A 14732-nucleotide genomic window follows, 5' to 3' on the forward strand; every position below is an offset into this window, starting at 1 on the left:
TTTAAAAATAATAATAATACCAATTATTTAGATTTTCTTTTGTTGCATTTTTAATACTTTTGATTTAAGAAATGTTTATACAAATTAAAGCCTGATTTTATATTTCTTTAGATAATTAATTCAATGCTTTTTAAGACTTTTCAAGGACTTTCACAGTTAACTCTTCACAGTTTGTTTCCTGCGCTGGTCAATGTGTTTGTGTTTCATTACATATTAAACATGAGCACGTGTAATATAAACATGTTAATGTGTTAATGTGGGGACGCTTCATGATCTCTGAGTTACATGTTTGACCCCCTGCAGTGCTTCTTTATATATTAGTGTCTGTTTCTAACTATAGGAACTGAGCGGTGCACGCACAGGACAGGATGCATGTTGGAGGAGGAGGGACGGTGGCCTGTTTTAATAAAGAGTCAAACACAACATCAACCCCCCCCCCCATGAAGAGAAGCCAGGAGAACCTGTTGAGTCACCTGGAGATATACTTTCATTACAAATTAAAAAGTACTTTCAAATCACATTCAGTCGACTGTAAGGCCTTACATTATGGAACGTCCTGTTTGCAGATACACGTTTTACATCATGGCTACAATCTGGATGCATGTTCACAATCACTCATCACCAGCATCTGAAACATCCTCGTGCGGCGCAGTCTCTGGGTTCCACCGTCTTCCTCCATGCGTCCCCTGCACCTTTAGGTCACTTGAGTCATCGTACATTAAAAGCATCTCAACCCTTTTAAAATCTTTGTCCTTTCACAAATCCATGAGCCAGAAAACAAAACCAGTCTGTCTCTTTCCAACTGTCACCCTCCTCACTGGGGTCCCAGTCCTCCCTGCGTGCTCTGCCCGTCGCCGTGGTCATTTCCCCACAGGCGGTAAAACTGACTGAAGTCCACGTACGGCGGGACCCTGCCCGTCTCGTCGGGCTGCGCCGCCTGGCTGCCTCTCTGCCGGAACAGGCTGCCGTCTCCAGAGCTGGAGCTGGAGCTCTGCGTCTGGGTGTTGGTGGACTGGAGGGTGGCCGTGGGGCTCTGACTGCTGGGGAGAGTGGAGAGAGAGAAGAGGGAGGAGGAGAGAGGGAGGGAGTGGGGAGGAGCGGTGGAGAGAGAGAAGAGGGAGGAGGAGAGAGGGAGGGAGTGGGGAGGAGCGGTGGAGAGAGAGAAGAGGGAGGAGGAGAGAGGGAGGGAGTGGGGAGGAGCGGTGGAGAGAGAGAAGAGGGAGGAAAGAGGGAGTTCAATTATGGGCTGCAGGATGTCGACGGACAGGTTGAAGGTGAAACGTGCTAAAGGAGAGAGGACACAGACCGCCGCAGCCCGAGAGGAAGAGAAACACAGACGTGAGTCAGACGGAGAGCGACAGGACGCAGTCACAAAGGAAGAGACGATCGTTGTGGGCGAGCAAAGGAAGGACAACGAAAGTGTAAACATGCAGTGAACATAAAGCGTGAGGAGCGTTAGAGCATGTTTGAAACCCTTCCTGCCAACACGTGGCCACCGTGCACCATGATTGTGTAATAACGTGCATTAATCTCCACGATGTTTCTGTCGTGTGCTGGGATTTACATTCAAGGTGAAGGTGGAAGTGCTTCCATCTAATCTTTTAAACGCTGTTTCTGTTGCAACTCTGACGCGTGTATATTCATACGCATGTTGTCCACTTCATGCTCATCTGGAAGCTCAATATTTAGATGTTCTTCAGCTGGTCGATCAGAGTCTGAGGACGGGAACTCACAGCGAACAATGGGGAAGGGAAAACTACGCTTACACATAAATAAGCAGAGCAGTGGAGGGACACGGGGGAGGAGAAATCAAGCTTACCTAAAATAAATACAGAGAGGGAAGAACGGGGGAGTTATCTGAAAACAGTCAGGGGGGGGTCACATGGTAGAAACACAGATTCCCAGTCTGTGCACTTAGACTCTTAGATTTCTTGTGATATTTTAGTGGATCTACTTTTTCGTAAATAAAAGGATCCGGCTGCTTCTTCAGCTCTTCACGAGAATACAGAGATTGTGAATCAGGGGACAACCAAGCTCATGCAGAGGAGTACAAATCAAGCGTACCCAGAGAAACAAACAGAGGGAACACGAGCTCACCCTGGCGTGGGGGTGCCCTCCTCCAGCGTGGAGGCCGTGTTGGTACCGTTGGTGAGAGTATTCTGGGAGGGCATGACCAGCGAGAGGGTGACGCTGGTTTTACTGGTGCTCTGGCTGTTGGAGTACGGCACTGACACGGGGTAGATACGTCCACCTGAAGGAGTCACACACACGTTCAGCACACGTTAAATTCAAGATGTTGAGATTACAGAGAGACACTCGCGCTGCAGCGTGTGATGGGGCATCTTGGGAACCTGGAGAAAATAGATTCTTTGTGTGTGTTTGGCTGCGTGTGGTGCTGCTGGCTCCGCCCCTCCACGTTTGATTTGTTTCTCAGGGCGGCTCAGCGTCTATTTAAAGACTCATTTGACGTGGAGTTTCCACTGGACTAGAATCTTTCTATATTTGAGAATAAATCCAAATAAAGCAGGTTTCCAACATTTCAATAAGCTCTTAATGATTCTGAGATCCTAACATCTAGTGCTTACTATAGAGGGTTAAATATATAAATACATATTAAATCTATGAAGCAGTGGCTACCACCTGGAACACGTTAGGAAAGAATAATAATAACAATAATAATAACAATAAATAATAATAATAATAATAAATAAACTCTATAAGATCTAAGCTATTATATTGTTTTCAGGCCTTATTTTAATTGTATTATTATTATTATTTTAACGTCTCAGACTCGTTTAAAGAGGCTTAGCGTTGCTGTAATTCACTTTATATTTTAGTTTTCTCCTTTTACCAACATATTTTCTTGTTTTGCACGGGTGTCTCTATAATTTCTTATAAACTTTATATTTATTTTGTATTCTTATGTTAGGGTCAGAAATGATCATCTTCCATCTTATTGTACCGGCCCCCGCCCTACCCTGTGTGGGCGGGAGTCCTCCGTCAGCCAGCGGGTAGTTGAGCGTGCGGATGAGCAGCGTCATGTCCTCGTGCCGAGAACAGTAGGTCGCCCTCTGACGGCCGGACACGTAGACGTCGTGGTGCAGCCGCTTGACGCGCTCCACCACCGACTGAGCCACCGCCTCCAGACTGGTCTGCAGGGCGAGCTCTGCTGCTACCATGGCAACGATTTCCTTACGGTGGACAGCAGAGGAGACGAGGAGACAGAAAGACCGAAGTTAGAGAAGGAGCAACGGATACAAACAGGAAGCAACGTTGTTGAGGTGGGAAGAAAGTGTCAGGATGAACGTGCTCACCTGATTGGCTTGTTCCGGGCCGTGGGCGGACTCGAGGGCGTTGATGAGACCTTCGGACATCAGCAACAAGAAGCCCGTCACGCTGTCCAAAGACTGGCTGCCGTGAATCTCTGGCTCCGCGACGACGGGCCTCGTCTTGGCCGCGCTGATGGCGTGGGAGGACAGGAGAAGGAAGTTAGAGTGCACCTGAGCGTAACACAAGAACCATAATCTCTCAGAGCGCTCGCACTTTGTCCACATCACATCACCTCTCTCTCTGTGAGTGTTACTGAGGATCATAAGTGGAATGACTCGGAGATATTTGAGCCTGATTTGCTCGGAACAGTGCAGACAGGAACAGGAAATGAGAAGGGGGGGGGGCTGGGAGTTCAAGAGGCTCAGCTGTGGTAACAGAGTCAGATCTGATAACAAAGACTCCACTGTCCAGACACACACACACACACACACACACACACACACACCTTTAAAAGGTCTCGTTAGCTGCTCCACTGGAACCTCACTTCTTAAAGGGACAGTGCACTTATTCCATTTCTAGCTGAGACGTAGTTAACGAGCTCGACTCCGCCCTCCTGCCTGTCAACACGATATGAAGCAACGCCGCGTGACAAGGAGCCGAGAGCATCTCAGTAGTTAGAATAACTTGCGGAGTGTGAAGAAATATTTAGGTTCAACCTGTTTTGTGTATGTTTGTAACATTTGCTGAAAAGATCAATTACTTTGGTTTGTTGACCTTACAGATGTTACGGATCATTTAAAGCATTAATAAACACTCAATAAATGACATCACAGTAAGCAAAGATACTAATATATCTACTATAATACTAATAAATCTAATATAATACGAATATATATATATATATATCTAATATAATACTAATATATCTAATATAATACTAATATATCTAATATAATACTAATATATTTTCTAAAAACGCTGCCGCCCACCAAATAACTTATTTCAAAAACTCTGAACGTTATTAACTTCTGTGTCTGCTCAGGTTCACGGTGCAGTTCTGAGTGTTCTGACTTCACCTGAGTAGGTCGATTTCATTGTAGTTGAACTTCACGCGGTAGTCTCCGAGCCTCCTGGTGCTGTTCTGACCCGTAATCTGCCCCGCCTGCCGCACACGGGCTGAATCCACACCTGTATAAAGAGCGAGAGGAGACGCATCAGAGACGGGCGGAAGTGGAGGACAAACAAAGGAGACGAAGCTAATTCTCCATTAAACTCATCACAGGTGACTCAACCTCCCGCTCTTCTGAGGTGATCACAACGTATGCATTTCCTGTTACACACACGACCCTCGTTACTGGACCATTAGCTCTGCAGCCCACCGTGCACGCTCCTCGAGTGTGTCAGTGGAAGCTGGTGCTGAATGCAAAGCACGGATGTGAAGTAAATGTGACTGTGACAATCAGATTTGTGTCTGGACTAAGATACAAGTCAAAACCAGAGTCAGTTAAGTAAAAACTAACTGAAATACGTCAACGTTTGTCCTCATTAGACGCAAAACATGAGCAAGTAGGGTCCAGGTTGAAGAACACAGAAGTCAGCAGAGCGCAGGACAGAGGAGGCCGCCCAGTGGTTTACATTCCCAAAGTGTTCATTAAAACGTTGTCCGAGTCTAAAATGTGAAGAAGTTGTGATAAGTATCGAACAAGATAATAATATTGCAGAAAAAGAATCTAAAAAACGAGATGAAAATAAGAAAAGTTCATATAACTGTGGAAAATAAATCTTAAATAATGAAGTGCACCAAACTGACCCTGGAAGGATGGTCAGCCTGTCTGTCTGTCTGTCAGCCTGTCTGTCTGTCTGTCAGCCTGTCTGTCACCCTGTCTGTCTGTCTGTCAGCCTGTCTGTCTGTCAGCCTGTCTGTCACCCTGTCTGTCTGTCAGCCTGTCTGTCTGTCACCCTGTCTGTCTGTCTGTCACCCTGTCTGTCTGTCTGTCAGCCTGTCTGTCTGTCTGTCAGCCTGTCTGTCACCCTGTCTGTCTGTCTGTCAGCCTGTCTGTCTGTCAGCCTGTCTGTCACCCTGTCTGTCTGTCTGTCAGCCTGTCTGTCTGTCAGCCTGTCTGTCACCCTGTCTGTCTGTCTGTCAGCCTGTCTGTCTGTCAGCCTGTCTGTCACCCTGTCTGTCTGTCAGCCTGTCTGTCACCCTGTCTGTCTGTCAGCCTGTCTGTCTGCCTGCCTGTCAGCCTGTCTGTCTGTCTGTCAGCCTGTCTGTCTGTCTGTCAGCCTGTCTGTCTGTCTGTCAGCCTGTCTGTCTGTCTGTCACCCTGTCTGTCTGTCTGTCACCCTGTCTGTCTGTCTGTCACCCTGTCTGTCTGTCTGTCAGCTGTCTGTCTGCCTGTCAGCTGTCTGTCAGCCTGTCTGTCTGCCTATCAGCTGTCTGTCAGCCTGTCTGTCTGCCTATCAGCTGTCTGTCAGCCTGTCTGTCTGCCTATCAGCTGTCTGTCAGCCTGTCTGTCCGCCTGTCTGTCTGTCACCCTGTCTGTCTGTCAGCTGTCTGTCTGTCTGTCTGTCTGTCTGTCAGTCAGCCTGTATGTCAGCCTGTCTGTCTGTCAGTCAGCTGTCTGTCTGTCTGTCTGTCTGTCAGTCAGCCTGTATGTCAGCCTGTCTGTCTGTCTGTCAGCTGTCTGTCTGCCTATCAGCTGTCTGTCAGCCTGTCTGTCTGCCTGTCTGTCTGTCACCCTGTCTGCCTGTCAGCTGTCTGTCAGCCTGTCTGTCTGTCTGTCAGTCAGCCTGTATGTCAGCCTGTCTGTCTGTCTGTCTGTCTGTCTGTCTGTCTGTCTGTCTGTCAGCTGTCTGTCAGCTGTCAGCTGTCAGCTGTCAGCTGTCTGTCTGTCTGTCTGTCAGCCTGTCAGCTGTCTGTCAGCTGTCTGTCAGCTGTCTGTGTGTGTGTGTGTCTGTGTGTGTGTGTGTGTGTCTCACCCAGTGCAGCCAGCCTCTGCAGCTCGTCTTCATTGTCGGTGCTGTGTGGACGGCCGATCTGGAGAACCTGGTTCTGCCCGTCGCTGCTGGACTTGCAGAGCAGAGCCCGGTTGGTGCCTGACAGTGAAACAAAGAAGGCTGAGGAGCTTCCTCAAACATGCTGCCTTCAGGAAACGTAGGTAACGCGAGAACTATGACTCAACACTTTCTGCACAACATGTTCTCGTGATCGGCAGTAAAACAACTGACAGCAGTGACACACGCTGCGTTCACGTTCCTACGTTTCAACGCCACCGGAAGAAAACACGATTGGAAACTTAAAATATCAAAATATAAGTGAAGAATTACAAAACTGGATCAAAATAATATTTGTTACTTTTCATGCACTTATGTTGAGTTTGAATATATTGTTGTATTTTATAAAGTTTTCAAATGATTTAGACTTTTGTCCTGGATTTATCTGCAGAGTCTGAGGTGACGTCTTGAAGACATAAAGCAGAGAACACACACACACACACACACACACACACACACACACACACACAGCTGGAAGAGCTTCTTAGAGAAAACGTACTTATGTTTAAACCTCTGGGATTCATGTTCTGTCAACTTTGAACTCTTGACCCTCACACAACAGAGCAGTGCGGAGACGGTCCCCCCCCCCCCCCCCACATGTTCTGCTCTGTGTCCTTCAGGACAAAGGAAAATGAAATCCCAGAGGGGGCTCTGCTCTGCTGCAGAAGGTAGGGTGTTAGAAACAGACTCAACACAAACTACAGTTACTTTTAATTAGTGCAGCATTACGATAAGATTCATCCCTTAATTAATGTTTACATGGAACAACTTCACTTTGAGGATTCTTAAAGAGAAATACTAAGGAATAACAGGGGCTGCTGTGTGTGTGTGTGTGTGTGGGGGGGGGGGGGTTCAAGGTAACACGGGGTGAGAAGCTGAAATTATCATTTTGTGGGTGAAGTTCTCCTTTCAGGATCTTCAAAGGTCTGAAGATAAGTGCAGTCAAATATCAACAACACATCTGTTCTGTATCTTACACACACACACACACACACACACACACACACACACACACACACACACACACACACACACACGATGAATGAGTTCTTTACACACTTTAATGTGCGTTAGTGTGTAAGCAGTGTGCAGCCTGGAGATCCGTCTCTGTATTGGACAGTACGCAGGTTGTCCTGCACTCAAACAAACTACCTGAGCTTTAGTCAACAACCCTTAAAAATGTCACATTTCTCTCCCTCGTAATATCAAAGTACCTCAAATATAACCCCCCCGTGTTGAGGGGCCTCCGCACTGCTGAAGTGCCCTCGAGCAGCACACGGAGGAACATCATTGCACATGAGACTGCAGCTTTAACATAAAGGCTGCACAAAGTTGTGAAACTAAACAAGACAAACGAGATAAAAGGCTCACAGTGGACGAGCATTAGCCCCCCAGCTGTTTTTATGTAACAGCAGAACTCGTTATTGTTGCAGTCACTGAGAAATATTAAGACCTTTGAGTTTCACGTGTTATTTGTTTCCTCTCAGGGTTGCTTTTCATTCCACCGGTGCATTTTCTTATTACTTGGACGTGAGCTAAATGTGTCCCTGCTTCCTCCAGTACCTCACAAAGCTCCCCCCCCCCCTGGGAAAGTTCCTGCGGTGGAGATGAACTCTCAAGTCCTGATCTGCTTCCTGTGAACACCACGCAACGAGTCTCAAAGCCTTAAAGCACAAGCTGTGTGAGTCTGACATCTACTGGTGTAAAGCAGCCGTCTTGTTATTACTGCATCTCTCAAGCTGGGAGTAAGAAATGTGTGTGTGTGTGTGTGTGTGTGTGTGTGTGTGTGTGTGTGTGTGTGTGTGTGTGTCCATACCGACACTGGCGATGTAGAGCTTGTTGTTGAGGATCAGCGCCACCACGGCCGTCGCTCCTCCTGACACCTCCTGCTCCAGCTCCTTCAGACGCTCCTGCACCTTCTGACTCTGCGCAGAAAGCTGGTGGAATGACACATTCTGACAACCGGGGGGAGGAGAGGAGCAGGGGGGGGAGGGGGGAGTGAGGAAGATAAGTGAAGAAAGTGTAGTGAGTGGGAGGGGAGAGAATCAGTAGGGTTAGGCAGAGAGGGAAGGAGACGTGTGATAAAGGAGCATTGAGCAAGAGACAAGAGGGAAGAGGAGGCAGGCAGGTGGGAGGCAGGAGGGAGGCAGGCAGGTGGGAGGCAGGAGGGAGGCAGGCAGGTGGGAGGCAGGTGGGAGGCAGGTGGGAGGCATGAGGGAGGCAGGAGGGAGGCAGGAGGCAGGAGGGAGGCAGGAGGCAGGAGGGAGGCAGGAGGGAGGCAGGAGGGAGGGCAGGCAGGTGGGAGGCAGGAGGGAGGCAGGCAGGTGGGAGGCAGGTGGAGGCAGGTGGGAGGCATGAGGGAGGCAGGAGGGAGGCAGGAGGGCAGGAGGAGGAGGGAGAGGAGGAGGAGAGGAGGAGGAGGAAGGAGGGAGGAAGGAGGAGGAGGGAGGAAGGGAGGGAGGGAGGAGGCAGGAGGGAGGCAGGCAGGGGGGAGGAAGGGGGGAGGAAGGGGGGGGAGGAAGGAGGGAGAGAGGAGGAGGAGGAGGAGGGGGAGAGGAGGAAGGAGGGGAGGAGGAGGAGGAGGTGGGAGGCAGGTGGGAGGCAGGAGGGAGGCAGGAGGCAGGAGGGAGGCAGGAGGCAGGCAGGTGGGAGGCAGGAGGGAGGCAGGCAGGTGGGAGGCAGGAGGGAGGCAGGAGGGGCAGGAGGCAGGTGGGAGGCAGGAGGGAGGCAGGAGGCAGGAGGCAGGAGGGAGGCAGGAGGGAGGCAGGAGGCAGGAGGGAGGCAGGAGGCAGGAGGGAGGCAGGAGGCAGGAGGGAGGCAGGGAGGGAGGCAGGCAGGTGGGAGGCAGGTGGGAGGCAGGTGGGAGGCAGGAGGGAGGCAGGAGGGAGGCAGGAGGCAGGAGGGAGGCAGGAGGCAGGAGGGAGGCAGGCAGGTGGGAGGCAGGTGGGAGGCAGGAGGGAGGCAGGAGGGAGGCAGGAGGCAGGAGGGAGGCAGGAGGCAGGCAGGTGGGAGGCAGGAGGCAGGAGGCAGGAGGGAGGCAGGAGGCAGGCAGGTGGGAGGCAGGAGGCAGGAGGCAGGTGGGAGGCAGGAGGCAGGAGGCAGGTGGGAGGCAGGAGGCAGGAGGCAGGTGGGAGGCAGGAGGCAGGTGGGAGGCAGGAGGCAGGTGGCAGGTGGGAGGCAGGAGGCAGGTGGGAGGCAGGAGGCAGGTGGGAGGCAGGAGGCAGGTGGCAGGTGGGAGGCAGGAGGCAGGTGGGAGGCAGGGAGGGCAGGAGGCAGGTGGGAGGCAGGAGGCAGGAGGCAGGTGGGAGGCAGGAGGCAGGTGGGAGGCAGGAGGGAGGCAGGAGGCAGGAGGGAGGCAGGAGGCAGGAGGCAGGTGGGAGGCAGGAGGCAGGTGGGAGGCAGGAGGCAGGTGGCAGGTGGGAGGCAGGAGGCAGGTGGGAGGCAGGAGGCAGGTGGGAGGCAGGAGGCAGGAGGCAGGTGGGAGGCAGGAGGCAGGTGGGAGGCAGGAGGCAGGTGGCAGGTGGGAGGCAGGAGGCAGGTGGGAGGCAGGAGGCAGGTGGGAGGCAGGAGGCAGGTGGCAGGTGGGAGGCAGGAGGCAGGTGGGAGGCAGGAGGCAGGAGGCAGGTGGGAGGCAGGAGGCAGGAGGCAGGTGGGAGGCAGGAGGCAGGTGGGAGGCATGAGGGAGGCAGGAGGCAGGAGGGAGGCAGGAGGGAGGCAGGCAGGTGGGAGGCAGGAGGCAGGAGGGAGGCAGGTGGGAGGCAGGCAGGAGGGAGGCAGGTGGGAGGCAGGCAGGAGGGAGGCAGGAGGCAGGAGGCAGGAGGGAGGCAGGAGGCAGGCAGGTGGGAGGCAGGCAGGAGGCAGGTGGGAGACAGGCAGGAGGGAGGCAGGTGGGAGGCAGGCAGGTGGGAGGCAGGAGGGAGGCAGGTGGGAGGCAGGTGGGAGGCAGGCAGGTGGGAGGCAGGAGGGAGGCAGGTGGGAGGCAGGTGGGAGGGCAGGAGGCAGGTGGGAGGCAGGTGGGAGGCATGAGGGAGGCAGGAGACAGGAGGGAGGCAGGAGGCAGGCAGGTGGGAGGCAGGTGGGAGGCATGAGGGAGGCAGGAGGGAGGCAGGAGACAGGAGGGAGGCAGGAGGGAGGCAGGTGGGAGGCAGGTGGGAGGCAGGTGGGAGGCAGGAGGCAGGTGGGAGGCAGGAGGGAGGCAGGTGGGAGGCAGGTGGGAGGCATGAGGGAGGCAGGAGGCAGGAGGCAGGAGGGAGGCAGGAGGGAGGCAGGAGGGAGGCAGGAGGGAGGCAGGAGGGAGGCAGGTGGGAGGCAGGTGGGAGGCATGAGGGAGGCAGGTGGGAGGCAGGAGGCAGGAGGCAGGAGGGAGGCAGGTGGGAGGCAGGTGACACCAGGTGAGTCAGAGCACAGGAGACAGATATAGAAAAGTGTGAGAACAGAGAGGAGATTGTGACTCGATGTTCTTAATGAACTTACAGCAACAGTGACTAACATCTGAGAACAACGCCGACAGCAGCATCACATACAAGAGAAGCATGGGTGTGTGTGTGTGTGTGTGTGTGTGTGTGTGTGTGTGTGTGTGTGTGTGTGTGTGTGTGTGTGTGTGTGTGTGTGTGTGTGTGTACCTCATTGTGTGGTAGCAGGTAGTTGGACAGGTCAGCTTTCTCAGCCAGAGCGTCGTCTATCGTCTCAAAGTAGCTCTTCTCCACCACATCGAAGGCCTGCCACAACGAGAGCACGTGGGGGGGGTAATTAGTGTTGGTGCATGGTCTTTGTTAGGGCAGACACATCCACGCTGCAGTAAACTGGGTCCTCAGGTCGGCTTGTGAAAGACTTCCAGTGAACTTCAGGATTTGAAGGTTTTACTTTTCTTAAAGCACGACATGATTTACATCTGTGCACTTTTATAAAGCGACTCACCGTCAACAGAGCGCTCGGACCGCACACCTGCACTCCAACAGTTGCTACGAAGAACTCATTTGCATAAACGTTTAGTACGTCTCCTGATCGGCTCCAAACCTCAAACTTTAAAAGATCTTTGAGTTCATACTGTAAACGGAGTGAATGTGTTTGTACTGCGCCAACATTTCACATTTAAATGTGACGAAATATTCACTTTAAACTCTGAGAGAGAAGCTTCACTACTTGCTATCTGGTCATTGAAGGGCCTGGACGTGTTTAACACTGCACCAATGTCACAGACTGTTGTCCCCATTAGTCCCTGAAACATGGGAGCAGGTACAGGACGTTACCCTTCCACACGTGACGTGCGTAACGGCGTATGAACACACCTGCGTGAGGATCCTGCGGACGTCGTTGTCTGTGTGGCTGGAGTTCAGCTGTCCGAGCAGCAGTTCAGCCGTCAGACACTGGGACGCATAACTGGCCACTCTGCTGCCGTCGTAACCGTTAAACACGCCGTACAGGAAGCAGCCGTCCTCGCCTCTGATTGGTGGAGGAGGAGAAACTTCAATGGAGGGAAGAAACTAAACATCCTTCATCTAAAACTCTTAGGATTGTAACATCTTATGTTTAAGTCCCTGTAAATGTTGAAGTGCAGCTTCATACCACACTCTTCCTCGTGCGGTATGTGTCCGTCATCAAGCATCCAATAATAGGACGTGTAGTGTGCGTACAGGTGTTTGGACACACCTGACTGTGTGTAAGTCAGTGATCAGAAGTGTAATCACACACCTGATGTACTGTAACTGAGGATTATACATGTTGGAAAGAGACTTGCTTACAGACGGGTGCAAAAGGAATCCCTCTCCATCATAACGTACGACTGGAAGTGTGTGTTGTCTGCAGACATCCTGCAGACGGGTAATAACGTGCGACTGGATTCTCTTTTCTTATTTCAGGGCGTCTCACCTGAACCTGAGGTGTCCGTCCTCGTTGGGGTGGCTCTCGGTTCCTTTACCGTCCGGGCCGTACACACAGTTGGTCGCTGTGCCAACCCCGCACATCTGACACAGCGGCAGGTCATCTGTCCAGCTCTGATGCTGGCGAGGGAAAGAAGGAATAAAGGAAACATCAGCACACTACATTCAGACTCACTGTGTCTCCGCTGATATCCTTCGACGGTCTTGTAAAACACATCATGAGATGTTTACACTCGTTATGCTTCAAGGTCTGCAGCTCACACACACGGAGGTTATTATGACACCTCGTGGAAACCATCCATTGACTTCACTTGATATAATCTTTATGCAACAACAATAGATCTGCCTTGTTATGGTTTAATTAACTCCAGGCATTCAAACATCGTGACAAATTTACTTTAGAAATACTTTTCTTAAACATTAAGGCAGATAATCTCAATTATCTTGCATTTAAACCTTTGAGTTGCTCTAGAAAGTGTTGACTACTATTACACCAGAAGATTAATGGGATCAAAACCAACAACCAGCAGCTGTTTCCGGAGGCTACAAACTGTAATAACTCATATAAATCTGTATTCAATGCAATTTACAAAATGCATGTCCCCCAAAATAATGATTTTGTAAAACTTTTCTAGGAGTTCTTCACGGCATCCGTTCTTTTTGTGTTGTTTGTTACAGTTTGGCCCTTTGTTGTGCACCTTCTCCTGGACAGGATACGTGTTTGTGTGCATGCATTTGACAAGCCAGGTTTAACTTGTAATAGAGAGTAAATGTGCAGCTGCTGGTAGTTACTGTGTGTACCAGGTTACTGCTGACACCCAGCGTTAGCAGGGTGATAACATGCACGAGTCACCAACACTACGCTAACATTAGATTTCTATTTGTTTTTAATTCCTACATGTAAAAAAAGATGTAAATAAAAGTAAGGAAACTAAAAAAGCAAACTCTCTTTAAAGGACATCATTCAGTGTTTAAAGGAGCAGGAAGTGAATCACCACCTGCTCCTTTAAACATATATATTATATTAATGATACTTTGCATTAATCCTCACTTTGTTTCCTTGCTCTTTATATCATTTGAGCTATTTGGAAGTCAACCAAATATTCAAATGTTAGTGCTTTTAATTTGATCCAGAGTTTCTTGTAACTTAAAAAGGATGGACTGAGGTGGAGGAAGAACTTCTCTTGTTATCACTGAGTCATGCTTGTTAGCCGACATGTGTGTGAAAGATATGCCACATAGGTATTTATATCTTGCTATCATTAGTAATATGAGCGAGCTGTGCGTTGTGGTTACACACCAACTCATCGCATTACGTGAGAGTGAAGTGTATGTAGCTAGCTGCTAGCTAACCTCAACTAAACTAGCTAGCACTAGCATCACAGAGCGACACGAACCAACACTGAAGAGAACAGAACAAACAGAGAGGCCCCCCAGGGAGACGGCTGAGAGCTAGCCCCTCGTTAAGGTGTTTCAACAGGAACATTACGTGTGCGTGAGAGGGATAAAGAGAGTTCACATACGCTCTGCATCAAATTCCTACGCTGGGCCGCCATGTTGGACGGGACACGTTGCGTTCACGGGTTCATTTCAACGTCCGAATCTTTAAGTTTCGATGTGAAAAGCATGCCTAACGTCGCATTTAGTGGACAATAATTCATAATTAAATGAAATAAAAAATGAAATTGAATAACACGACACGTTAGTGGATGCTGTGATATTGCATCGTTACTAATTAATAAGAACACACGTAAATAAAAATGTAAAACCTTAACGCGGACGACTCTATATAATCACAGACTTTATATTGTTAGACCAGGTGTTGACACAGGTGTCGCGTTCTCTCCTATATGTCTGCCCTCCTCGTGCCTTGTGGCCTTTTATACCTTGATTATTCACCAATCATCAATTGTCTTTTAAAATTCCGACAGACGTTTAAGGCAGCATCCGTGTCATTTTTACAAACTCGTGAGTTTTTAATTTTAATTTCGATGTTTTCTCTGTTCACTTGTTATTTAAAACGTTTACGCTTCAACTCTTAATTTAGTTAATTTATAAAAAGGAGACTAAACTAATTGATACCACTTCCGTTGTGTTGCTACGCTGGATTTATTTGACAATATCGCCACCGTATGGGTTTATTATGAACTACAATAAACTACATGTTGCTGTTGGAGCGTCGTTATTTACAGCAAGAAGTACACTTGGAAGTTTTACTTTCCCCAAACCATTAATAGGTATTTGTAGGCCTATATATATATATACACATTTATTCTTGTAAAATAATGAGAAATTATTTTAAATATTTTATATTAATCAATTGATTGCTGGATAATGCTCCTAAATTAATATTTTAAAGCTTATTATATGCTTGGAATTTATGGATCTAATCTAAATCCCACTTATAAGCAGCTTCATTATTGTTTCATCTGTCTCCCTGCAGCTGCTCAATATCACAACTGGACTGAAAACACTTGTTTACATCTACAGTCCATTGATTTAAAAAGCCCTTTACTGAAACGTAGCATG

At 49.7% G+C, this 14732-nt stretch overlaps 1 protein-coding gene across 4 annotated transcripts; it reads right to left on the reverse strand.

The window, feature by feature from the left end:
- Nucleotides 1-464: 464 nt before the first annotated feature.
- On the reverse strand, nt 465-14049 carry tab1 (TGF-beta activated kinase 1/MAP3K7 binding protein 1). Of its 4 annotated transcripts, none has more exons than XM_029427321.1 (11): nt 13727-14049; nt 12193-12323; nt 11613-11766; nt 10947-11042; nt 8141-8261; nt 6250-6366; nt 4347-4458; nt 3315-3459; nt 2978-3191; nt 2098-2251; nt 465-1037 (listed from the first exon to the last, which is right to left on the reverse strand). In XM_029427321.1, exons 1-11 carry the CDS (start codon nt 13757-13759, stop codon nt 815-817), a joined length of 1500 nt encoding a protein of 499 aa, XP_029283181.1. In that variant the 5' UTR covers nt 13760-14049; the 3' UTR covers nt 465-814. The 4 variants fall into 4 exon arrangements, with proteins under 4 accessions (XP_029283181.1, XP_029283180.1, XP_029283179.1 ...); XM_029427320.1 differs by having other exon boundaries at nt 465-1040; XM_029427319.1 differs by having other exon boundaries at nt 8141-8279.
- Between the last annotated feature and the right edge of the window lie 683 nt (nt 14050-14732).

Source organism: Cottoperca gobio, unplaced genomic scaffold (assembly GCF_900634415.1).
Source record: "Cottoperca gobio unplaced genomic scaffold, fCotGob3.1 fCotGob3_30arrow_ctg1, whole genome shotgun sequence".
NCBI classification, from domain to species: Eukaryota; Metazoa; Chordata; class Actinopteri; order Perciformes; family Bovichtidae; genus Cottoperca; species Cottoperca gobio.

What these genes read in the sequence shown, in the direction of transcription:
- tab1 (XM_029427318.1), bottom strand. Translation starts at nt 13,759, where the DNA reads ATGGCGGCCCAGCGTAGGAATTTGATGCAGAGC. An exon ending in GCTCTACATCGCCAGTGTCG is followed by an intron (nt 6,367 to 8,140) that starts GTATGGACACAC and finishes TTTCACTGTCAG; the next exon opens with GCACCAACCGGGCTCTGCTC. An exon ending in GCAGAGGCTGGCTGCACTGG is followed by an intron (nt 4,459 to 6,249) that starts GTGAGACACACA and finishes CTCTTTATACAG; the next exon opens with GTGTGGATTCAGCCCGTGTG.